The 25531-nt window shown below is 47.4% G+C and overlaps 1 protein-coding gene across 2 annotated transcripts; it reads left to right on the top strand.

Moving 5' to 3' along the window:
• Positions 1-7215: 7215 nt before the first annotated feature.
• FFAR4 (free fatty acid receptor 4) lies at positions 7216-25291 on the top strand. Of its 2 annotated transcripts, none has more exons than XM_058697193.1 (3): positions 7216-7701; positions 15816-15944; positions 24614-25291. In XM_058697193.1, exons 1-3 carry the CDS (start codon positions 7291-7293, stop codon positions 25001-25003), a joined length of 930 nt encoding a protein of 309 aa, XP_058553176.1. In that variant the 5' UTR covers positions 7216-7290; the 3' UTR covers positions 25004-25291. The 2 variants fall into 2 exon arrangements, with proteins under 2 accessions (XP_058553176.1, XP_058553175.1); XM_058697192.1 differs by having other exon boundaries at positions 7218-7857.
• Positions 25292-25531: the final 240 nt, after the last annotated feature.

The raw sequence follows: 25531 nt of genomic DNA on the forward strand, positions 1-25531 counted from the left end.
CTAATTTATAGGACACATTGCATGTGCTAGCTGTGGTTGGGCCACCAGATCTTGTTTAAAGATCCCTGCCCTGGGCTCTGGTATGTATTTCACCACCGGGGGCTGATTACTTGTCCCTGTGGGGTTTAGCGTTTCCATTTTCCAGCTCCTACTTGGGCTTCCTTCTTCCGTCTCACAGGTACGAGGCGGACAGTGGAGAGGACCACAGGCCTGAGGCGCACGAGAGCACCTGCCCTTTCCCAGGTGTGGCTTGGTCTCCAATGCCTTCCGATGTGCCGGAATGCTGCTCAGAACTCGTCTACCTGGGAACTCTGGGGCGGCCTGGAAGAAGGAGCACGAGGGGCCTTTCTCAGAGCACGAGGCGGCCTTCACCTCCCCCACCCACCCTGGCCTGGCCTGGCCAAGGTGGTTACCCAGCTGGGCATGGTCAGGGCAATGGGGTCTGGGGTGCGGCGGGAACCCTCCTTAGCAGGAATGGAAGAACAGAGGTAGGAGGAAGACTTAAAATCTTTACACGAGGGCAGCACCCTTTGCATTCTGCTCTGGAGTAGATCCTGATTTTGCAGGAGACACTCTGATGTCTGCAAGGACTTATGTCTCAACTCGGATCGATACAGTCAGGTGAATAGGGAGATGACAGATGACGGATAGACTACTCACAGGAGAGGTTTGCAAAGGAAGTGATGGGCCAGCAAGCATTTTTATACAAACTTTGTAAACTTTTTCTAGAGGAAAATTTGAAAAACCACATGCAGAAAAAGTCCTCTGCTCCTGTCTGGTTAAAAATATAAAATAAACAGGCACAGAAGTCATCCTTCAATGTGGTCTTCCCTTTAGCCCCAAAACCAGACTGTTCATATTTACACTTGGTGAATCCTTGTCTCCATTTCTATCATTTTATCTAGAGTGGAAGAAACAGAGGAGCATGATAATAATAGTATTTTTTAAGCCTAATACCATTTTGTTTTATTTTTTATTAAAATAACATTAACAGGGGTGCCTGGGTGGCTCAGTCAGTTGAGCGTCTGACTTCAGCTCAGGTCATGATCTTGCGGTTCCTGGGTTCTAGCCCCGCATAAGGCTCTGTGCTGACAGCTCAGAGCCTGGAGTCTGCTTCGGATTTTGTGTCTCCCTCCCTCTCGCCCCTCCCGTTCACGCTTTGTCTCTCTCTCTCTCAAAAATAAACATTAAAAATTTTTAAAAAATAACATTAACAAGTAATATATTAGTTTTGGGTGTATAAACATAATGATTTGATATTTGTATACATTGCAAAATGATCACCACTATAAGTTTAGTTAACATCCATCATCTAATTACAATTTTTTTTCTTATGATGAGAACTTCCAAGCTCAGCTCTCTTAGAAACTTTCAAACAGGCAAAACAATATTGGTGACTACAGTCACCATGTTGTACATGATATCGCTATGACTTACTTATTTTATAACTGGAAGTTTGCACCTCCTGATTTCCTTCCCTCATTTTACCCACTCCCCAAGCCCCCTCCCTTCTGGCAACTACCACTATGTTCCCTGTGAATTTATTTTTGTTTTTCTCATTTGTTTTGTTTTTTAGCTTCCACATATAAGCAAAATCATTTGGTATTTGTCTTTCTCTGTCTGACTAATTTCACTTAGCATAATACCCTCAAGGTCCATCCGTGTTGTTGCAAATGGTATATTTCATTCTTTATGGCTGAGAAGTACTCCATTGTGTGTGTGCGTGTGTATCTCACATCTTTTTTTTTTTTTTTCACATCTTCTTTATCAATTCATCCATTGATGGACACTTAGGTTGTTTTCATATCTTTGCTATTGTAGACAATGTTACAGTGAACATAGGGGTGCATATATCTTTACTTTTTTTTTTTATTTTAGAGAGGAGGGTGGTGGGGAGACGGAGAGAGAAAGAGAGAGAGAGAGAGAGAGAGAGAGAGAGAGAGAGAGGGAGAGAATGCTAAGCAGGCTCCCTGCTCAGTGCAGAGCCTGACATAGGGCTTGAGATCACGACCTGAGTTGAAATCAGGGGTAGGATGCTCAACCAACTAAGCCACCCAGGCACTCCTATATCTTTTCAAATTAGAATTTTCATTTTCTTCCCACAAATACCCAGAAGTAGAATTGCCAGATCACATGGTAGTTTGACTCACTAAGAAAAAAGGAAGAGGGCTTAAATAAATAAAATCAGAAATGAAAGAGAAGTTACAACTGATATTGAAAAAACACAAAGGATCATAGGAGACCACTATAAAAAATTATATGTCACATATTGAACAACTAGAGAAATGCATAAATTCCTAGAAATAGACAATCATCTAAGACTGAATCATGAAGGAATATAAAATCTATACTAGACCAATTTCTAGTAAGGAGATTCAATTAATAATTAAAACCCACCTAAGAAACACAAGTCCAGGCCCAGAAAGCTTCACTGGTGAATTCAACCAAACATTCAAAGAAGATTTAAAACCTATCCCTCTCAAACTCTTCCAAAAAATTGAAGAGGGGATAAATCTTCCAAACTCATTTTATGAGGTCAGCATTATCCCACACCAAAACCAGAGGAGGACACCATGAAAAAAGAAAATTTCAGGACACTATTCCTGATGAACATAGATGTGAAAATCCTCAACGAAATATTAGCAAGCCAAATTCAACAATAAATTAAAGAATCATTCACCATTATCAAGTGAGATTTATTCCAGGGATGCAAGGATGGTTCAATATCCACGAATCAATCAAATATCACATTAACAAAATGAAGGATAAAAATTATGTGATCATCTCAATAGATGTAGAGAAAGCAGTTGGCAAAATATGGCATCCATTTACGATAAAGACTGTCAATAAAGTGGGTATAGAGTGAACGTACTTCAACATAATAAAGGCCATATATGACGAGCCCACAGCTAACATCATACTCAATGGTGAAAAGCTGAAAGCCTTTCCTATAATACCAGTACAAGACAAGGACACCCATTCTCGCCATTTTTATTCGACATTGTATTAGAAGTCCTAGCCAGAACAAAGAAATAAAAGGCATCTAAATTGAAAAGGAAGAAGTAAAACTGTCACTATTTGCAGACAACATTATTTTATTTATAACCCTAAAGACTTCACCAAAAATACCTGATAGAACTAAGAAACAAATTCAGTAAAGTTGCAGGATACAAAATCAATATACAAAAAATCTGTTGTGTTTTTACATACTAACAATGAAATACCAGGAAAAGAAATTAAGAAAACAATCCCATTAACAATTGCATCAAAAAGAATAGAATACCTAGGAATAAATTTAACCAAGGAGGTGAAAAACCTATGTACTGAAAACTATAAGACATTGATGAAGTAAATTGAAGAAGACAAAAATAAATGGAAAGATAGTTCATGCTCATGGATTAGAAGAATTAATATTGTCAAAATGGCCACATTAAGCAAGCTACAGACTCAGTACAATCGCTATCAAAATTCTAATGGCACTTTTCAGAGAAATAGAACAAACAATCCTAAAATTTGTGTAGAACCATGGAAGACCCAACTCGCTAAAGCAATCTTGAGAAAAAAGAACAAAACTGGAGGCATCATGATTTCAAGCTATATTACAAAGCTATAGTAATAATAGCAAGTAATGACCATGAGCAATAAAAGCAACTCTCATAATGAGGGCTCAGCCTGTAGTTTCGGGCCATGTTGACTCTGAGGAACTTGTGAGGTCAATTCACCCTGACGACTTCACATCCTGTCCCACGGACCAAGGATATTTTGCAGCCATGCACACCTGGGGCCAGAGCACAAAGCTGAGGCTCACCTGTGGTTAGAGGGATTACAGTTTCCTAGGAAACCTCAACAAGGAAAATAATACCATTTCTGGCTTTTGCCACTAGGTGGGACTTTACAACAGAAGTCAAGTCTGGTGAGGTAATAGCATCTATTACAGGGTTCTTTTTTTTTTTTTTTTTGTATTTTTTTTTTTATGTTTTTATTTATTTTTGAGACAGAGAGAGACAGAGCATGAGCAGGGAAGGGACAGAGAGAGAGGGAGACGCGGAATCGGAAGCAGGCTCCAGGCTCTGAGCTGTCAGCACAGGCTTGACGCGAGGCTCGAACTCACAGACTGTGAGATCATGACCTGAGCCGAAGTCGGACGCTCAACCGACTGAGCCACCCAGGTGCCCCTGTTACAGGGTTCTTTAACTTCAACACTATTGGCATTTGGGGGCTGGACAATTGGCTGTTCTGTGCTTTGTGCAGTGTCCAGCAGTAGCTCCCACCTCTCCCCTACCCATTGAATTCCAGTAGCAACCTTTGAGTTGTGACAACCAAAGTGTCTCCAAACATTACCAATGTCTCTATCTCTACAGCCACAGTGTGTGTGTGTGTGTGTGTGTGTGTGTATTTAAAAATCACCCCTGGTTAAGAAGCACTGCTCTGGGGGTGCCTGGGTGGCTCGGTTGGTTAGGTGTCCGACTTTGGCTCAGGTCATGATCTCACGGTCTGTGAGTTCGAGCCTCGCGTCAAGCCTGTGCTGACAGCTCAGAGCCTGGAGTCTGCTTCAGATTCTGTGTCTCCCTCTCTCTCTGTGCCTCCCCCGCTCACACTGTATCTCTTTCTCAAAAAATAAATAAACATTTTTTAAAAATTAAAAAAAAAAAGAAGAAGCGCTTCTCTGGTGTTTAAGAGCAGGGGTCCCATAGCCAGACCACTTAAATTTAAATCCCAGTGTCTGTGGCGACTTAATGAGCACCCAACGAGCTAATAAATGTAAGGGTACCATGGTCACAGAATTTATCCTCCAAACCAGGGCAATTTGAAAAAGAATGAGGGTTCTAATAATAATTTCATAAATGGAGACTGTCTCAGCCAACAAGGATGTGTGGTCAGTCCTTAAGTCTATAAACAGTGTCGAGCACTGGATGACTTGTGTGTTAAGTGCTTTTACATGTAGGAGCTTCATTTAATCCCCTCAAGACCCAGCAAGATCAGTTCTATTATTATTCCCTTTTTGTATATGGAAAGACTGAGACACTAGAAGCTAACTTGCCCAACATCCCAAGGTGAGCTGTACAGTCTGAATTCTGGTCTTGGCAGGTGAGTTTCCAAGTCTGTGCTCTTAGCCACATGCCCACATGTGCTTGGTTGGGTGCCCAGGGAAACACGGTGCTGCTCAACATCCATTGGTCTCCATGTGAACGACTAGCTCTAGGTCATTCACAGCTGCAACGTGAAGCCCATTTAAAACGCTCAGTTTTCAGAGGTACTGTGATAAAAAGCAGACACATGAAAGTCATTGTGGAGCAGGAAATGAGAGTGGCAGTGCCCAATCTGATTCCCAGTTTTGTAGAGCTCAACAGGTGCACTCATCCCACTGGGAAGTCACTATGTCTGCTTAAGAATGAAACAAAAAAATTATTTTTTGTTTCCACAGATGGCTACTGAGCTCCTAAGACATAAAGTCTTAGTAAGTCATTTGGATCCAGCTGCTTAATAAATTCAACTGTTAGGTATTTCTTTTGGCCTGAGGGGTGCCATGAAGGCAATGTAAAAGGAGAAAATTTGGGAAGCTTTGCACTCACCATTTTGCCATCGGAAGAACTCTGGAGAGTAATTATGGAGAAAGCCCTCTAGCCCTGACACCCCACCCCGGTTGCCCACTCTGAGGAAACCTATCCTGTCCTCGTGGCACGTTAGCCTATGATAATGGGATCTCCCCCCACTTCTGCCAACCCCCTTCTCTCCTTCCCTCTCAACACAGACAACTCCCTTTTCCCTCACACAAAAAGCTAACATACCCTGACCCCAGAGAGTTGCCAAATTCCATATGAGTTCCCTTTATTTCAATCTCTTGTCCTTTTCCAACAGTGTCAGAAAGCGAACTCGTTCTGTTTGACAACTCGAATTTACTCAAGGTTCCAGTTGAACATCTTCCACTGACTTGCAATCAAACAGATCCTCAGTTCAGAGGTCACACTGTCAACTGAGACACACATGACACAGCGATAAGCAGACTGCATCTCCTCCCCACACAGCACCTCAGGCTGCTGTGCCAAATCCTTAATAAGTACACAGACAACTACAAGACAGAATGCACAACTGGGAGAGGCCTAGCAGTGTGGCAAAGGGGAGGGGGGGGGTGGCTGGCCAGGGAAGTAGTCACTGGGTCTAGGGCCACAGGCACATTTTTCATTCTCTAACGGCCTAATTTAACAGAAAACTAGACACGATGGGTGTGGTGGAAACTCGTGGGGCAGGGGCAGGGGACCTGGCTTTTATTACTAACCAGGGGCCACCTTGGACAAGTCGCTTCTTCTATGCCTCAGTTTCCTTATCTGTAAGCCCTGGATTGCCCTGTGCTTCTCAAACTGGGGTGCTGAGACACATTCACAGCCTGTGTATACACCTCGAGGTCTAGCATAGTTTGCCTTTCTGGGGTGTCAAGTTTATTCAAGATTTTTCCTTTTACACGAGAGCATTTTTATATCATCGCTCGTTGCTCAGAATGCAAAATTGACATGCATTTTTATTATAATAACTAATAATTGAAGACTAATAATTTATTATAGTAAATAATAATTGTGTGTGAGAGCAATTACTATATGCCAAGTGTTAATCTCTTTATAAAATCCTTAAAATTACTCGATGAGATATTTTATTCTCTTTTTATAGATTTAAAAAAAAAACACTGGGGAACAGAGAAATAAAATAACTCACCCCAATGTCACATGTTACTAAGCAATGCTAAAACAAATGATTCCCTCCCCCCCCCCCCAAAAAAAAAGGTGTGGCCCCATTGCAAAGTGCTTTGGAGTCCACCCCCGGACCCGAGGGGCTTCTTTGATGAAGTCTGGGCAACACAGGACAAAATGATCTCCAAAGTCCAGCTCTGACACTCTTAAATCAATTTTACTTAAATCGGTGGTTTCAAGGTTTCGGACACGGGATGCCCCTGGAGGATGAAGGAAGCTGGGGAGGTCCTGCAGGGGTTCTGGGGGCTCTCCCAGTGGGGTTTCCAAGACCCTCGGGCGCTGGCCCAACAGTCCGAGGGCGTGAGGCCTCCGCAGCGGCCGCCACCTCTCGCCAGGCCGGGGTGTTTCCAGTGGCGACGCCTGGCACTTCCTCGTTCCCGCGCGCCCCAGGCTCAGCTCACAACGCCCAGCGCCGGCGCTCCTGCGGCGGGAGGGGGCCAGAGGGGAGATGTCGCAACCGCCTCCCTCCCTCTTTCCCCGCCTTGGCGCTCAGTCGCCTCCCAGATGAGCGCGCTAGCAGACGGCTGCGGGCCGCCGGGCACAGGGCATGTCCCCTGAGTGCGCGCAGGCGGCGGGCACTGGGTCCCCGCGCAGCCTGGAGCGGGCCAACCGCACCCGCTTCCCATTCTTCTCCGACGTCAAGGGAGACCACCGGCTGGTGCTGACCGCTGTGGAGACGGTCGTGCTGGCGCTCATCTTTGCGGTGTCGCTGTTGGGCAACGTGTGCGCCTTGGTGCTGGTGGCGCGCCGACGGCGCCGCGGCACCACCGCCTGCCTGGTGCTCAACCTTTTCTGCGCGGACCTGCTCTTCACCAGCGCCATCCCGCCGGTGCTGGCTGTGCGATGGACTGAGGCCTGGCTGCTGGGCCCGGTCGCCTGCCACCTGCTCTTCTACGTGATGAGCTTGAGCGGCAGCGTCACCATCCTCACGCTGGCGGCCGTCAGCCTGGAGCGCATGGTGTGCATCGTTCGCCTGCAGCGGGGCGTTCGGGGCCTGGGGCGGCGGGCGAGGGCCGCGCTGCTGGCGCTCATCTGGGGCTACTCGGCGCTGGCCGCGCTGCCCCTCTGCGTCTTCTTCCAAGTCGTTCCGCAGCGGCTCTCCGGTCGGGACCAGGTGAGCGCCGGGCGGTGCGCGCCCCGCCGGTGTCTGGGGCGGGCCGGCAGGCGGGGGTCCGACGGAAACAGCGACCAGGGACGATGAAGAACAGTAACAACAAAACAATCACAGGCCATTTGTTGCGCTTAATAGTTGTGACACTGTGCCCTGCGCTCTGAAGTTTTAGCTCTTAAATTTCACCGCAGCGACGTAGGTCCCATAAACGCCCTCCAAAACCTTGTAAGTGGAGTCCCCCAAATGCCTGTAAAGTGCACCCTTCATTTCGAGGTCAGTGAAATAACGGAGAGCTTAGCGGCCAGTCAGATGGAAGTTCGAGGGTCCGGAATGGCTAATCGCATTGCCGTATGTTGAATTCTGTTTCCTGGCAGGGTGCTACGGTACTCTTGCTATCACATCTACTTTACATATGGGGAAGCTGAGGCACACAGGGGAATGACTTGCTCAGGGTATGTCATCCTTGGTGCGAGTTGGAGTTGAGATCGTGCACGGCAGATTCAGTACAGGCTGGGTAAGTGTCCTGCTTTCCAGAGTCAGGGAGAAAGGGCATTGGAGACCCAGGGACCCCAGACCCAACGCTGCCACCAGGGGTGTTGTGACTCCCCCTCCCAGGGCCTCAGCTTTTCCAACTGCAAGACAGAAGGATTACACTAGACCGCAGGACCTTGCCCTGGGAGCCTTGGGGGACAGGTGGCTTCAGAGTACCCTGAGCGCCCCAAACGTCCTGCAGGTTCCAGAGGCTGCCAGAGCTTTATTCTGAGTAGTATGCCCAGAGTTGTCATTAGGATCTCAGTGGGGGTCCACAACCTGACAAAGGTTCTGCGGACAGTTCATGACATTGGCTCGAGGGTGACTCCAGTTGCGCAGTCCAGAATCGAGGTCCAGGTCTGTCGGCGTTGCTGCCCCACTGCGCTGTTGCAGTTTGATTCAGCTCATGACTTGTGGGCACGGGCCGGGTGTAGGACAGTGGCCGCCTGTTCTGGCTGTCATCCCAGTGTGTTGGGTTTTCTACGCCTCATGGGGAGGGACAGGGAGAGGACATAGGTCTGTGCACCGTAAAGGAAGGGATGAGTCCTGCTCCAGGCTCAGCCTCTCACAGGGTCTGCTCTAAGCTGGTTTCTTCACCCCTTCCCTTTCTCTACAACTCGCTGGATTTCTAACCTGAGCAAAACCCTCACAAACCACAGTCCCAAAGAGAGGCCTGCACAGTGACCAGAAGGGAGTGAGAAGGTAGGAAGGCACGGGGATGAGATGTAACCTGGGGGAAGGCTTCTCACTACGGAAGTGGACAGTCCCACCAGGGGATGTTCCGCTGGGTGTATCCTCTGGAGCATGGACACAGAGATGGGCTTCTCTGGGGCTTTCCCCAGACCAGTCTCTCACACAGTCCTCTTAGTGGGGTGTGGGGAGAAGTCTGCATCCTGTATAAGCACTATCCTTTTTTATTTTTTGTTTTTCACACAGATGAAATCTACAAGTCTCTTTCCTAATAGTTTGGTTTTTGCATGGGATACATTGTTTTTAATCCCATTTGCATGGGATTATTTGATTGTTTTGTTTTAAGGCCTTGAATGACTAATAGGCAGGAACCATGTCAGGCCCATGGCACTTCATCAAAGAACATGTAAGCCTGTGGCCATACCCCTCAAGTGCGGGCCAGTATAGCTGGGATCGGCTGAGTTGGTGGGGTGCCTTTGGTGTGGTGGGCCAAGGACCCTAACTTAGTGGGCAGCCCTGTCCTCCTCAACCCAGCTATACCTGAGAATCAGGGTGGGTCACTTAGATGCTTCTAGAATAAGCAGAAGGCCAGGCTCACCCCAGATCCACTGGATCAGCTGGAGGCTAGGGTTCTGCCCTCAATCTTTGGATTTTTTTTTTTAAGTTATTCTCTCACTGAGTCACAGTGTTTCTGTATTTTCACAGATCTTGAGGGACTTCTCCCCATTTTCTTCTTACAGACAAAATGACACTCAGGAAATTAAAGATCAAATTGAATATATCTTACGGGTATCTCATGTTCCAGACATGTACCTTATGCCCTTCCCTTTTACAATTGCTTTAGGTACACTTATACTTAACTGGCAAATAGCACTAAAAAAGTGAGGTTCTTGTCCCCTCCCAGCCAAAAGCCCAGACTGTAACTGCTTGCCTACATGGACACAGGTGGTTGTTGAGCAAGAAGGCCTTCGCTCAGATGGAGGGATCCTCCCTGTTTGGTCACTCTGTAGTTGCACCTCTGGTGGAAGGTACCTCTGGTCAGAGCCCTCTCCGGCACTTCCGGGATGACCAGAGCTGTGCTGCAAAGCGCTTCCATGGAGACTCGTGTTGTGGTGGCTTTCACTCCGTCTCCTTTGGGGCTGAGCACACAGACCCCTCTTGTATTAATGCAGAAACACCTCCTTGATCATAAGAGAGGGAGAGGGATTGGACAAAACCACTGGGAGAGCACTGGAGAAGACTGGGGGTCAGGTGAGTCGGCCGCAGGAGCCCTCTTCCCTGACATTAGTAGAAGTGGGGTCAGGGAGCTTGGAATGAAAAACCAGCATGGTCCTTTCCAGCTCTCCATCCTCTTTGTCTTTGCCCCACCCGCACCCCCACCGCATGCACCTGCCAGTAAGCCAAGGAACTCCCCTGTCCCTCAAGGGCTGTGACCTGAGCATGTACGAAACAACTCATTTTACAGGTGAGCAAACTGAGGATGAAGGGTTGAAAAAATAAGTTGGAAAGAATAAGAAATGGGGGGGGGGGCGGAGTATGGCCATTTTAAAAAAGAGAGAAGGATCTAGGCTAGACTGAATGGAGTCTCACATTTAAAATTAGCAAAAGCTTGTTTTCTCAATCCTCTGTTCCCAGCTTCCTGTCTAGATTCTGCCTGCCCCTTCCCACTTGGACACTAAATATGGAGGTTTTGGATGGGAGACACTTTCCTACCCAAACCACCGGCCGAGGAAACTAAGTAACCCCAAGCACACACTGGCTGCCTCCTCTCAAGGAGCGCTGGCCAAGGAAACAGTATGTCTCAGAGCTTTCTGCTATTCTGAGCACCCCTCCTCCCCAAAACAGGAACATGAGTACCTTTGCCCATTTGGGCAGCGGGTGCCCACAATCCAGGGTGACCAGGCTCTCTAGCCCTTCCCTGAAGGGATGACGAAATAATAGGCATGCTGAAAACGCTAGATAATTCGGTATTAGGAGCGTGCGTTCGCTTTGGAGTCCGACGTTCTGAGTCTGAATTCCAATGTCAGCCCTTTAGGAGCTGTGTGCCAGAGGCAAGTGGTCCCATGTCTCTATACCTTCCTTTCCCCATTTGCAGAATGGGAGTGATAACAGTCTAACATAGGATTGCCATGGGGACTAATGTTCTGTAAATGGGCCACCACCTGGCACATACACAGTTAAGCACTCACGAATTGCCAGCTATTATTAGTTTCCTTATCTTTGGTTATAAATATTTCAAACATTCTTCAAATAGTGTAATTCTTCTGATTGCAGTAAGATAATAGGCTGCCGTTTTAAGGGGGTGGGCACATCCTGGCAACACAGACATCTCAGCCAGGTCACCTCAGCCTGGTCCAGTGGGATTCCTGCCTGTGTATGCTGTGGCCCCGGCGGGGCGCTGGCCTCAATGGCAGGCTGGGGGGGACCGTGCACCCCGGCCAGAATGTGCTGCTCATTCATTGTACAAACATTTACTGAGCACCCGTGCCCCCTGCCCTCATCATGAGTCATGTGACCGAGACACTGTCCTGTTCCAGGAGGTGCAGGTAATGAGAATGCAGACGGTCTCGGATCCTGGCACAGTTTGGTTCTCACAGAAATCCTACAAACAGGTGTTTGTTTGTTCATCTTCCGAAGGGGAAAATGCCTAAAGTCCCAGAGCAGGCAAGGGATGGAACCAGAATTTAGCCTGGCTCTGTGTCCCCCCTCCAACTCCCCCCGCCCCACTCCTGTGCCACTTCCTGCAAGTTCACATTTCCTTGGGAGCCCTTGGTCCTAATGCTCTGCCCCAATTTAACACCAGGCGAATCATGTCACGGTGCCTCTGCTGAGTGCAAACTAGCTGAGGAGATCAACGCAATTTGCTTGCCTTTGTTAGTAGTAGAGGATCCTTTAAGATATAAGAAAGTTCATCTCTTGCACTGATATATTCTTTCTTTTCTGGCTGGGAAGCGGAGAGACAAGGAGATATCCACTAGGATTCCCAGTTCCTTCAAGTGATCTCGAAGTCTCCCATTTTGTTTGAAGAGGTGGAACAGGGAGAATGATTTACAAAGGGATCCTCGACGGTACTCCAAGAAGCGTCATTACAGAAGGATGACGGGGAACAGCTGGAATCAGGCGGCATCTGCAAATAAGTTAGCCAGTGTGGAGAGGGGGCAGCGTGGAGCGGTGCCTGTAGACAGATACCCCCAGCCACCGGGGGTCTTCTTAGAAGAGAATGGGTGATGTCTCAGCTGCGTGTGAAGACAAAAGGTAGTTAGCCAGACAAGGACGTGGGGAACCGGAGGGACATTACAAGCAGAGGAAAGAGTCCACAGGTTGGCAAGACATGGTGCCGGAAGGGTTGGTGGAGGCCAGCTGGAGAAGGGCCAGCTGTGGTCCTTTAGAGAGTTTGGACTTCCAAGGTGAGAGATGGACCAGGTCCGGGAAGGGTGGGCCAGTGAGAATGAAATACGTGGGTCCACTGGGTATCTGTGAAGGCAGAAGGCAGGGAGGAGAAGGCAGAAGGCCCGTACTCAGGTTGCTGGCAGCATTGGGAATGGCTTCTCCAGGCCCCGAGTCAGTGATGGCAGGAGGTGGAGCCTTCTGGGGTGGGACATTGGAGCCTTGTCATACCTGTGAGGCATCCTTCAGAGATGTCCTCAGGACACTGGGACCTGTTTTGAAGACAGAACAAGACAGGGCTGGAAAAAGCAGCTGCAACTTGGAAACGAAGCCATGGCAATGGATGAGATTGCCAGGGAGAGGTAGAGGTTGGGATGGGGATACAAGTCACACTTAACCACATAACACCCTTGTACGTGGCCTCCTGACTTTGTCCCTTCCTGTCCTGTCCCGAGCTCCAGCCTCCCCATTCTCCTGACCGAAGCCCCATGCCTGTGGGCACAGTGAACACAACCCCTCCGGGAGGCCACTCTCCCTGGTGACTGTGCTCTCCCGTCATCTGTAGCTCTGGGCATTGCCAGCTCGCTGCCCTGTATTGAAGTTTCTTAGCCCTTCTCTCTCTCCTTAAGCACATCATAGCCTCCTCGAGGGCAGGGGCCTCACCTTGCCCATCCTCACTGTGGCTGCCACTGTGGCTGGAGTCAGTGAGTGATTGAACAAACCAATTAAAGAACAGTTGTTGACTCGGCCACTCTGCTTCTGTAGCTCAGTCATAAATGCGCCTAGCACGTCTGGTTTTCAAATTTCCTGTTTAAAATCAGGAAACACTTCCAAAATGTGCAGAAAAAGTACAGAGAATATTATAAGACTCATGTCTCCGCCGTCCAGAGTTGACTCACTGTCACACTCTCTCTTAAGTCACAGCCTGGGTCAGAATACCTAGAATCAAAATAACGTAAGTCAGATGGATTTTCCCACAAAAACGCAATTATAATACCAAGCCAGCTCACTGACTTTGGGCCTGGCGCCTGCTGTTAAATTTCTTAATGAGAATAAACTCTGCGCGTAAACAATGGTACCATATAAAGCTTTCTAAAGAGCATATAAATGATTCAGTCCACACAGGCCAGCCACACTGTCTCTTCGGTCATGTGTGAGGTGCTGTGCAAAGTTCTTATCTCACTTCCTTATCACACTCTGGGCCTGGGGTGAGTGCTACAAATCAAAAGGTGAAAGAGCATCTTCCTCAGAGTCATGAAATTGGGATGCGTTCATTGTGTTTGAAACGAAAAAATAGCTGGTTAGGTCTGCTAAACTATCATGGTTTCATGTTTGATCATCATTTTTAAAAAAAATTAACGTTTATCGCCCTTTTTTTGGCACATTCTAGAAGATTTAGAAAGAACAAAAATAACTTGAGTCCCACCTGGAAACAGACACTTAATTTTCTGGACTGTATCCTTCCAGTCTTTTTTCTATGCATATGCGTGTGTGTGTGTGTGTGTGTGCACGTGCGTAGGTGTATATCTGTTCATTCACACCTACACATTTTCTTCAACAGCACTGGGCAAAGCAGATCGTTTGAGGATCTAGTTTTTTGCCCCTATTGAAGGGAGAACACCCAGCTCTATCATTACGTATTCTTCTACAAAATCATGTTAAGCCTGGAGAGATTTTGGCAGACATTCTGGAGAAGGCTTTTGGAAAGAGTTGGGGGCCCTTGGGCATTCTTCCCTGCTTGACTTGCCTTAGAGTTTTCTTGGTATGTCTCTGGATTTCTTTTATAACTACTTAGCTCTCATGGGAAGATATTCTATGATTAAAAAGTACTACACCTTTAAACTATTGTTTTAGGAGGGTGTTTCTAAGCCTTAGTTTTCTGCTCGGTGTAGTGGGAAAAATAGTAATATGCATTTCAATATGGATGCTACAAACATTCAATGAGGTAATGTATTTAAAGTGTTTCCTGGCATAGATAAGTGCTCAGTGAATATCAGACTTACTATTTTCTGTTAATAGGAAAAGAAGCGACTATTTGGCTGCATTTTGAATTTGACCACTCAGTTGTGATATACATGAGGAAAGTTCTTTGCCTTTACTTAGTGTAGCATTCAATAAATATAGGCTGAATGAATAAATGAATGATGCTATAAGTAATACTACTACATTGGGGCGCCTAGGTGGCACAATCAGTTATGCGTCTGACTCAGGTCATGATATCATGGTTCATGAGTTCAAGCCCCGTGCTGTCAGCTCAGAGCCCGCTTGGGATTTTCTGTCTCTCCCCCCCTCTCTACTCCTCCCCTGCTCACTCACTCTCTCTCAAAATAAACAAATAAACATTAAAAAAATACTACTACCCCGTTGGTTAAGATGCCTTGTCCACCAGAGGTCAATAATGTGCTCTTTGTACACAAAATGTGCTCTTAAAAGTCTGTTCTACACGTTCAGGAGTGTTTAGGGCAACTTGCTTTCTAAAGTTCTGTTCCTACAGTCAAGCACGCATGAGGAGTTTGTTTGGGAGGAGAGACAGACAAACAGACAGGCAGACCATTGACCTATCGATGGAGTGGATTATTCCAGCAGCTCCTAGTAACCATGTAAGAAGGTCCCTATATGCTTCAAGGTGTGTAATTACTGTCAAACGTTTGAATTCAGCCCAGCCTACTGACAGCAGCAAAGGCCACAAAGCATGCTTTTCCACCCCTTTCCAGTGGTTTTACATCTTGAATGATGGAGAATTGTACGGGGCTGTAGCGTGCTCCCCTGGAGGAGGGACACAGGAGGAAAGAGCTCCCAAGTCTGGGCACCAGTATTGTCTTGGAGTAAGCCCCAGCCGTCTCTGATGCGGCTTGACACATTTTAGACATCGTCATTCCCTTAAATGACGCCTCAATGTTGTTTCTGGTGCCTTCAGCAGTCCCAGTGTGACTGCACCGGAACCTCTTGCCTGTTTTCATATGCGTGTCGCTTCCAGTCTGTGTGGCCTTTCAGGGCTCAGGTTCTCACCTGTAAAATGAAGAGAAGGCTCAAGGGCTCTTTGCAGCTCAGTTCAGGAGGGGAAAGAGCACTGGGCCTGGAGTCCTGCCTGCAGCTAACTTGAGCTGCTACCTGCATGTGACCCTGACACCCAGCTGAGTCTCCTGGAGAATGGGAGGATTAATTATGGGTATTCTGAGGGCCTGTCGGGGTGTTTGTGTGGGCAGGGGAAAGGATGCGGGGGTATCCTGTCAACCTGGTTGTGTAACGGTGACACAACAGTGTAACAGGTTAGGTACCCTCCTACTAGGACTGAGCTCAAGCCAAACAAGAAGCCACCACTTAACTGACGTTTTCTTCCTTCTTGTAACCAGGAAATTCCGATTTGCACACTGAGTTGGCCCAGCATCGCTGGAGAAATCTCCTGGGATGTGTCGTTTGTTACTTTGAACTTCTTGATGCCGGGATTGCTCATTGTGATCAGCTACTCCAAGATTTTACAGGTATGTGTGCTTCAAGGGCCACAGCTGAACTGCACCGAAGCCGGGGGTATTTCAGATGGAATCTTAGCCTTTCCAGGGTGAAGTTACCTCAGAGTTCACGCTGGTCCAAGCCTGGCTCGCTGCCCAGGTCTACCCCCTCTGCAACACTAAGGAGTGAGAATGTAATTTTTTTTTAAAGTTATATCTTTGTGATTGTTATTATTATTATTACTAATTTTGCTGATCACTAAAGTAATACAAAGCTCATTACAAAAAATTAAACTGAAGGGGTGTCTGAGGGGCTCAGTCAGTTAAGCATCTGACTCTTGATTTTGGCTCAGGTCATGATCTCACGGTTTGTGAGTCTGAGCCCTGCATCAGGGCTCTGCGCTGCCAGTGCAGAGCCTGCTTGGAGTTCTCTCTCTCCCCTCTCTCTCTGCCCCTCCCCTGCTTGTGCTCTCTCTTAAAATAAATACACTTAAAAAAAATTAAAAGAAATTAAAGACATATAGAAATGTGTGATACAGAAACTAAACATCTACTCCCATTAACAGTTCAAAGTGTATTTTTCAGGTTACTTTTTTTATAGATGTGCCTATATGCATATTTTTATGCCATGAGTATAATGAATGTATGTTATATATGTATGATAAACCATATAAAATGGTCGAATATCAACTACTCACCATGGGTCAACCCAATGTTTGTTTGTTTGTTTGTTTGTTTGTTTGTTTCAGATTTGAGATAACACTCTTTGCTCTGTAATTTCCTTTATCGGCTTAACACTATACTGGAATATCTTTCCATGTTTGCTCTCATATCTCTGCCTCATTCTTTTTAATGGCTTCATGGTCTTCCATCATACAGATGTGATATAATTCACTTTATGGGCTTTTGGGTTGAGTCCATTGTTACCCCATCACAGATAGCAATATGGTGATAGAGAACGTACACTTTTAAAAACTTTTTATTGAAGTATTATATACATCCAGAAAAGCATCCCCAGCATGCGTGCACAGCTGACTCCTAGAAGCAGCTTCCAGAAACAGACCGAGAAACAGAATATTCCCAGAAGCCCCTTCCTGGTACCTTCCCATTGCTACCCCACACTCCCAGGGAAGGTGCTTTTCAAAAGTGCGCTGAGCCAGGAAGTAATGTCTACTTTGGAGGTATGTACAGGGACGTAAAAAGGACCCTGCCAGCCTGTGTCCCACCTCCTGAGGTGGCCCATTCACATGTACGGCTCTGGCTCAGGCAAGTAGCATGTACATATATGTTCATGCTCATCTCAGAAGGTTTCATGCAAAACCTTGAGTCCTCTTGAAGGTTTACAGTTGTTGAATCTTGTTTTATTGCATGTTACAGGTCATCTGGCAAACAATTTTATCGAAGCGGAGCCCTGTAGGTCCTGCTTGCTATCTGGCTACTTTTTATGGCCTTTTCTTTGTAGCTGAGGATCTAGAACCTTCTTAGCTGCTCAGAACCAGGCCAGCCTCTATCCGGGTCTGTTAATCCTGGGTCCTGTGGGAGATGGATCCCCAATCTATTCCCTAGACTGTTCCCCACCGATTGACTTGTGACCCACTTTAGTGACATCCAGCCTGGGGCTTGTTCAAGGGTATGAGGCAGATTCAGGCCTGGAGCCAAGGTCTGTAAAGTGCTTGCAGTAGGGGCCTGGCATGTGTAAATGCTATGTAAGTGTTAGCTATTATTACCTTAAAAGAAAAGAAGTGAGGGAATAAGGAAGAGAAATTTAAAATGAATCCTTTAAAAAATGATTTAACAAATATTTGTGTAGTACTTAAAATGTGTCAGGAACGAATTCATTTAATCCTAATAAGAATTACAGATGAAGAAACCAATGCAGAGAGGGTAAGTAACTTGCCCAAGATCACAAAGCTCATAAGCAGTGGTATCAGGATTTGAACCCAGGCAGTCTGGCCCCAGCGTCCCAACACTTTAATTCCTCAGACATTTGTTGAGGATCTACTCTCTGCAAAGTGCTGGTGGGGAGTGGAGATTGGTCAAGAGTGAGCAGGTCACGTTTTTCTATTCAGAAGGAGCTCCAACACAGGAAGGGGAAGGGGAGACAGACAACAGGACTGCTGCTCGATGCAGTGAGCCTCTAGTACACAGGACAGAGTGATGCTAGAACTCAGTGTGAAAATGCTTGGCAAACCATTGAACACCGCACGGACGTAAGAAGTGAATAAGGGGGAGAAGAGAGAAGAGGAGAGGGCTAGGAAAGGCAGACATGGAGACATAAAGGGCTCTTCCAGTAACCCGGTTTTGAGTCCTTGTTGTGTGGCCTTTAGCAAGTTACTCACTTTCTCTGGACCTCTGTTCCCTCATCTGCAAAATGGTGATGATAACTCGGACAGTGTAGGGTTGTTGGGAGACACGTCAGGAATACTACCGGGGACCCACAGAGCCGTGCCTGCCTGTAGCGGGGGGTGAGTAGACTACATCTGTTGTTATTTGTTAGGCATGGCTGTTCCTCTGACCCTACCCTCAGAGCATGCTGGGAAAAGGTATCCCTGAGATTTTTTTTGAGAGAATAAACTGCAGAGTCCAGATTTGGAGCGTGGCAAGAGCTCCTAGCCGACGCTCGGGCAGGGCGGTCATGCTCCTGAGTTCCTTGCAGGCCACGAGGGTTCTGGTCTGCCCCACTGCACTTCACCTGAGACGACTCAGCTGCCTTCTGAGGGAGGATTGACTTATTCCACGGAAAGGTTTTCCCACCCTCTTCCATCTTTTTCTCAGGCCAGGGCCCACACGGAAACATTCCAGGAGACCCCAAGAGCCCTGATGAGTTGGGGGAGGGGTCCTCATATCCATCAGCCTTTAGATTCCTGTTCATCACTTTCCAGACACTTTGATATAAACCCATGGCCAGCCTTCAGTTCCTCCCATCACAGACCCCAAGACTGCTCCTGGGTGAAAGAGAATATCTATCATGACTCACCGTTATGAAACAGTGCTCTCAGTAGTGACTCGAAGATACCATTTAGACCCCATCACTTCCCTCATGTGTGGAGCAAAACTCAAAGCCCTCACCTTGATGCCCTGTGTGATCTGGCCCCTGCCTGCCCTCTCACATCATCTTCTCACTCTCTCTTGTGTCCACCTTGGCGGCTACTCCTCACACATGCCGACACACAGCTGCCTCAGGGCCTTTGCACCTGTGATTTCCTCTCCCAGATCTCCATTCCCCCAATTTCTGTGTGGGCCACTCCCCCACTCCATTTAGGTCTCTGCTCAGAAGGCTCTTCCCCAGAGTGCCTTCTCATCGTTCTCTAGTCCCTCATTACCCTGATATATTTCTCTTCTGTACACTTACCATGCCTGTCATATTCCATTTATGTGTATTTATTTGTAAAGCATCTGTTTTGCACACTAGAATGCAGTCTCCATGAGGGCCGAGACTTTCTTATGTTTACTGCTATAGCTCCATGCCTAGCACAGAGCCTGGCTTATTCATTGTGGATACTCAGCAAACACTCACTGAATGAGTAAGACAAACTTTGGAACACAGTGAAATGGCCAACTCTACCTTCTCCTTTCGCACAGTGGGGAAACCATTGAACAAAAAGTCCTAAGACCTAGCTTCTAGTCCAAGCTTTATTCCTGTGTGACTTTAACACAGGCAAGTCATTTAACTACTGCGGGCCTCAGTTTTGTCTGGGGGTCAACAGGCCTCAGTGGGTTGTTAAACACAATAAAATGAGAGTGTGGATATGATAATATTTTGAACAAGCTGCTAGAATTGAATCTGAAAGCTATCTAATGTTGTGGTTTTGAAAATCATGTTAATGCAAATATAAGACCTTTAAAAAAGGACTTTCCACCCCACGAGCTCATACTCGCTATGATACTCATAACTCAGAGACACTGGATCAGCTTCCCAGCTGAAATTTTTCTGTTATGAGCGTAACTCTGTAAAATGAATTGAACATCAGCGTCAATCAGCTGTTTTCATAGAGACCCAACTAACAAATCATCAGAAACCATAAGACACATAACTGCATCTGCCAACCCTTTCCCACCAGGTCTACCTCTTACCTGTCGGTACTGTCTCTGCCTCAGTTTCCATCTATAGGCGTGAGAAGTGCCTCTTTGAAATCACCCCAATCTTTTATTCCTCTAAAGCAGCATCTCCCCTAAAGCACTCTCTAGGTCTCCATGGGCTGTTAGATATCACAAAGGGGTCCGTGATCAAATGAGTTTAGGAACCACCAATGAGTCAATGTTAAATAGGTGTCTTTGCAGCAGGACGTCTGGGAGGCCTCAGGCTAATGTTCTTTGAGAGTCTCCAACCCAGGAATAGAGGAGGCAGCACCACTAAATCTGACCACAGACCCCCTTCTCCCCACAGAGCATCTCTTTGCACTGGTGCTCTATGGGTCTCCTTCGGGGAACACTGCTCTAAAGTCCCTGTCGGGGTTGCTGGCTCTGCCCTGGGCAAGGACTGGAGAGCAGGCTTCACCTGGGCACTTCCCTTCCAAAGCTGCCTCACGTGCTCAGGGCAGTGGCCTTATCCACGGTTCTGCCTTCCCTGCTTCCTCTTTGCTCATGACTCAAGCGTGCTATACATCTCCAGTGGCTTTTTCCAATCAATAGTTTCCCAGGGTAATAGTCCCCCAGTCACTCCCAAGTGATTTCAGTCAGGCTGGCAATGCTAGCTTCTGGGGCTTGGTTTACATTGTCACCCAGCAACCACTGCCATAGCAAGAGGAGATGCTTCTACCCTTTCTTGTTCCCCTCCTCGTTCTCCAGATACACACTAAGATGGAAGAGCGGGGAGGGGTGGGGCAGGGCTCCCTTCTTTCCGGCTGTATATCCAGCACCTATGAGAGTACTCGGCACAACATGGTAGGGGCTCAATGAATATTTTCCGAATGAGAGAATGAGGGTACTGCTTGAAGTTGGAAAACTTTCATGCATCTCGGGGCTCAACTGAGAAATGAACTCTGTTTTAGCTAAGCACCGAGGTGTTAGGTAATGAACATTCAGCCCCTTCTCCATGCCTGGCCCTCATTCCCCAGGTTTGGGGCCTGCTTGCCAGTGATGGAGAGGGAGGTGGGCCCTCTAGAAAGATGGAGTCTGTTGTCTGAAGATTCTAATCTGTGTGTTGCTGCTTGACCAAGCAGCACCCCAAGGAGAGCCAACCCCCAGGTCCCGAGCATGTCAGTGAGGAATCACCTCCCCCTGCACCCACCTGTCAGCACCGTGGTGTGGTGGCCTGGAGTGGCAGAGGTGTGAGACAGAGAGAAGGTTCCCTCAGGACCATCTCAAAAGGACTGTTTAAAAAGTGACTGTTTATGAAGAACTGTGGGGCAATTCCAAATCTGCTGTCCTATATAAGTGGTTCCCATACTTCAGTCAGCAAAGATCACTCAGAGTTTGTGAGAAGTACAGCTTTCTGGGCCCACTCAGACCCACAAAAGTGAGTATCTGACAGTGGTCCCAAGTGCTCGCCTGGTGACTCTGACACAGGTGGCCATGGACCACATCCCTGGGAGCACTGTGCTCCCCCGTAGCCCCATGATGAAGAGCTCAGATGCCTCCCCAGAAGGGCACTTCTCCTCCACCTTGACCATGAGGCCTTGAGTGTGTTCCTTCACCTCTCAGAGCCTTCATCTTGCATACCCAAAGTCGGGTAATGACGGGACCTGCCCCCTAGGCTTGTTTTAAGGATTAAAGTTAATCCTCAAGTTAGCTGAGCATTTAATTTCCCCTAAAACACATGAAGCATTCTGTGCAATGACAGAGACATTTTAAAGCCTGGATAAAAGTCACCCAGTCTTGTCATCTTAACGTGGGGTGGGAAGCAGCAAGGAGCCACATTGGATTATAATGAGCCCATTTTCCTTCTCACGCCCTGAAAGTCATGGGAACCATGGGCAGAGGAAACGGTGGCATCAGTCAGTGCTAAAAACAGACCCGACCACTTATTCACTCGACCCATGAGTCAGTCCATTTCTCTGTCTGTTTTTTCACAGTCACTGTCAGGCACTTGCTAGAGCCCCAGGCCACAGAAGCCACAGGGCTGCCCGTGGAGCCTGCAGTCTGGTGGCTGAGGTAACAATGACGCTTCAGCACCTACCACATGGTCCACGTGGCAAGGGCCACGTGAATGCTGGAGACAAAGTACTGCAAGATGCCTTGTGGGAGATGAATTAGGAAGGCTTCTCAGGGTTTCTGGCGTCAGAGCATGGAGTCATAGGCCAGACAGAAGGATTTCCATTGGTGGGGATTAGCAGAGGGTAGGAAGAAACTCGTTTAAGATGAAGAGCATGGCACGGAGTGGAGCGTCTGGGTGGCTCAGTCGGTTAAGTGTCTGACTTCGGCTCCGGTCATGATCTTGCAGTTTGTGAGTTTGAGACCCATGTCGGGCTCTGCTGACAGCTCAGAGCCTGGACCCTTCTTCCGATTCTGTGTCTCCCTCTTTCTCTGCCCCTTGCCTGTTCACGCTCTGTCTCTTAATAATAAATAAACGTTAAAAAAAAAATTAAAAAAAAAAACAGCATGGGCCAGAGTCAGGCTGCCCAGTTTGAAGCCCAGCTTTGCAGCTGCTTAGCTGGGTACTGGTGGGAAAGTTCCTCAGCCGCTCTGAGCCTCAGTTTTCTCATCTGTAAAATGGGGATCATCAAAGTACCTATGTCCCAGAATTGTTGGGAGAATGTAGAGAGATAAGCCAAGTGATATGTACAGAGCCTAGCACAAAGTCAGTGCTTAATAAATATGAATTTACATCAACATCATTCAAAAATATGTGTAAGACACGGTATGAGGGACTCCATCCATCTTGGCAGGGCAATGTGGACAGTGTACACGATGAGGCCGCTAATGGAGTCATCCCTCATGTGTCCCCCCTGTAAGGTGACCGTCCCCTTCGGTTGGTCATGGCCTCTGGTCTCCATGTAGCTGGTGGTGCCAACAGACCCTACTGATCAGGGACTCATTCCCAAATGGCATGCACGCCAGGCATTGTGGGCCCTTTCCAGAGCAGCTTCGCTTTCAGGCTGGCTCCCGGCAGCAGGTGGCCTGGCAGATGAGCAGCCTCCAGTCTCGGCCGCCTTCCATGGCCCCACCTCAGCGGCCTGCGGCAAGACTAGAATCCATTTCAGTTGCTCTTGTGGGAGGAGAGGAACCAGATGTGGGGGTTCAGTGCTCCCTGTCTGCCCAGACTGGCCACACCCTCACACCATCTCCCACTGCCCTCTCTGCCACCCAACAACCTGGAGGGGAGGAGAAAGGGACAAGTGTGTGTGGACTGCCACTTAAACCAGGGCCCTCACAACCCACCTCCAAAAAGGCTAATAAGTAAAATATCTATCCATGGGGGCCTGGATAAATCCTGGTGCAGCCACAGTGTGGAATCTATGCAGCCACTTGCCAGATAACAAGGATGAAGTGCCTTCTGTCTGGGCTTATATGGAATGAGCACCAAGGCCTGCTGCTGAGTGGAAAGGAAGAAGGGTTAAGAGGGGGCTGCATGGCGTGGTCCCATATGTGGGCAAAGCAACAGTGCAGACGTCTGTGTTCACATTGCTAGGCATGTGTGTGATGGGAGAGCGTTCCCAGAAGGACAGACAGGACACTGGTCACGGGTTCCTTCCAGGGAATGAACATGGATGGTACAGGAAGCTAGAAGCCTTGCTTATATTTTTAATTTGCTCTCCTTCCGCATCATATTGCTTGAGTTTATACCTTGAACACCACCTGCTTTTCAATTTTTTTTATTATTTAAAAAATTTTTTTTAGTTTATTTATTTTGAGAGAGTGAGAATGAGTGGGGGAGGGGCTGAGAGTGGGGGAGAGAGACAGAATCCCAAGCAGGCTCTGCACTGTCAGCGCAGAGCCCGACGCAGGGCTCAATCTTACAAACCACGAGATCATGACCTGAGTCGAAATCAAGAGTCGGACGCTCAACCGACTGAGCCACCCAGGTGCCCTGAACACATACTGCTTTTATACAGTTACTTACTTACCACTTTCAAAAAAAGAAATAATAGGGGAAATGCATGTCTTGGTCTGTTTGGGCTGCCATAACAAAATACCACAGATTGGGTGGCTTAAAAACAACAGGAGTTTATTTGTCACACTTGTGGAGGCTGGAGTTGAAGGCTAGGGTCCCAGCCCAGTCAGGTTCTGATGAGAGCCCTCTTCTGGCTGCAGACTGCCAGCTTCTTGCTGTCTTCACATGGTGGAAGGACTGAAGGAGCTGTCTTGGGACTCTCTTAAGGGCCCTATTCATGAAGGCTTTGTCCCCATAACCCGATGACCTCCCAAAGGCCCTGCCTCCTAATACCGTAACCTTGGGGGTTAGTTCCACCATATGAATTTAGAGGGATGCATTCAGACCATAGCAATGTGCTTCCATTCACATATTTCTCTTCTAGACCATTCAGTTCAGCCTCTCCACTCCTCTGCATCAACTGTATTTACAATACGGATGGGGGCCGTATATCCAGGGGGCCAGCCAGGGGCCCTATTCCCCAGAGCATCCTAAGTATGGGCAGTTGCGAGGCCACCGAGACCGGCCCTCTCCACACAAAGTTCCAAAGTTGCCCCAGGGCAGCAGGGACGGCAGATTCCAACCCCTAGATGCTCTGTTCCTCCTCAGCCCAAACCCCCTACATCCTGCAGTAAATTGTGGCTCTGGCTTTGTTTTTGTGTTCCTGCAGATCACAAAGGCATCAAGGAAAAGGCTCACGGTGAACCTGGCTTCCTCGGAGAGCCACCATATCCGCGTGTCCCAGCAGGACTTCCGGCTCTTCCGTACCCTCTTCCTGCTCATGATCTCCTTCTTCATTATGTGGAGCCCCATCATCATCACCATCCTCCTCATCTTGATCCAGAATTTCAAGCAGGACCTGGTCATCTGGCCATCCCTCTTCTTCTGGGTGGTAGCCTTCACGTTTGCCAACTCAGCCCTGAACCCCATTCTCTATAACATGTCACTGTTTAGGAATGAATGGAGGAAAATTTTCCACTGCTTCTTCTACCCAGAAAAGGGAGCCATGTTTACAGATACATCTGTCAGAAGAAATGATCTGTCCGTTATTTCCAACTAATTAAATTTTTCTCTGTAGGCAGAGTTTATCACCCTCTGGAAAGCTAGGATACGTTTTCAAAGGGAGTTTATTTCCAGGACCATCACATCACTGTAGCCTGCTTTAAGAAAATGTAACCTATGCAAATACACATTTATAGCACCAGTAAATCAAGGGGTGATCATTCAGTATGACAATTTTACCCTTCATAAAAGGATTTGTTATGGGCTCCCTTTAAATATGAACTTTTTCCAGTGTGTTTGTAATATGATTGAGTTTAATAAATTTTTATTTATAGCTGTTCAGCAATCACATCTCTTACATATAAAGCCACACCATGCTGGTTTCTGGAGTGAGTCTTGAAAGTGATCTAATACTCAGGTTTCTCCCTGAAGGTTCACTGCCACTGTAGGTCCCCACCCTGGACTTGTGAGGCCTCAAGACTATTCAATAATGTCAACAAAACTTGAGGAATTTCCAAAGAAATTCAAAAAAATTAAAGTGACTTTAGTTTTTCACTTATAAGAAATGCCATGTACCTCTTTAGGG

This window comes from Neofelis nebulosa, chromosome 13 (genome assembly GCF_028018385.1).
Source record: "Neofelis nebulosa isolate mNeoNeb1 chromosome 13, mNeoNeb1.pri, whole genome shotgun sequence".
NCBI classification, from domain to species: Eukaryota; Metazoa; Chordata; class Mammalia; order Carnivora; family Felidae; genus Neofelis; species Neofelis nebulosa.

What these genes read in the sequence shown, in the direction of transcription:
- FFAR4 (XM_058697192.1), top strand. Translation starts at nt 7,291, where the DNA reads ATGTCCCCTGAGTGCGCGCAGGCGGCGGGCACTGGGTCCCCGCGCAGC. An exon ending in GGCTCTCCGGTCGGGACCAG is followed by an intron (nt 7,858 to 15,815) that starts GTGAGCGCCGGG and finishes TCTTGTAACCAG; the next exon opens with GAAATTCCGATTTGCACACT. An exon ending in GCTACTCCAAGATTTTACAG is followed by an intron (nt 15,945 to 24,613) that starts GTATGTGTGCTT and finishes GTGTTCCTGCAG; the next exon opens with ATCACAAAGGCATCAAGGAA.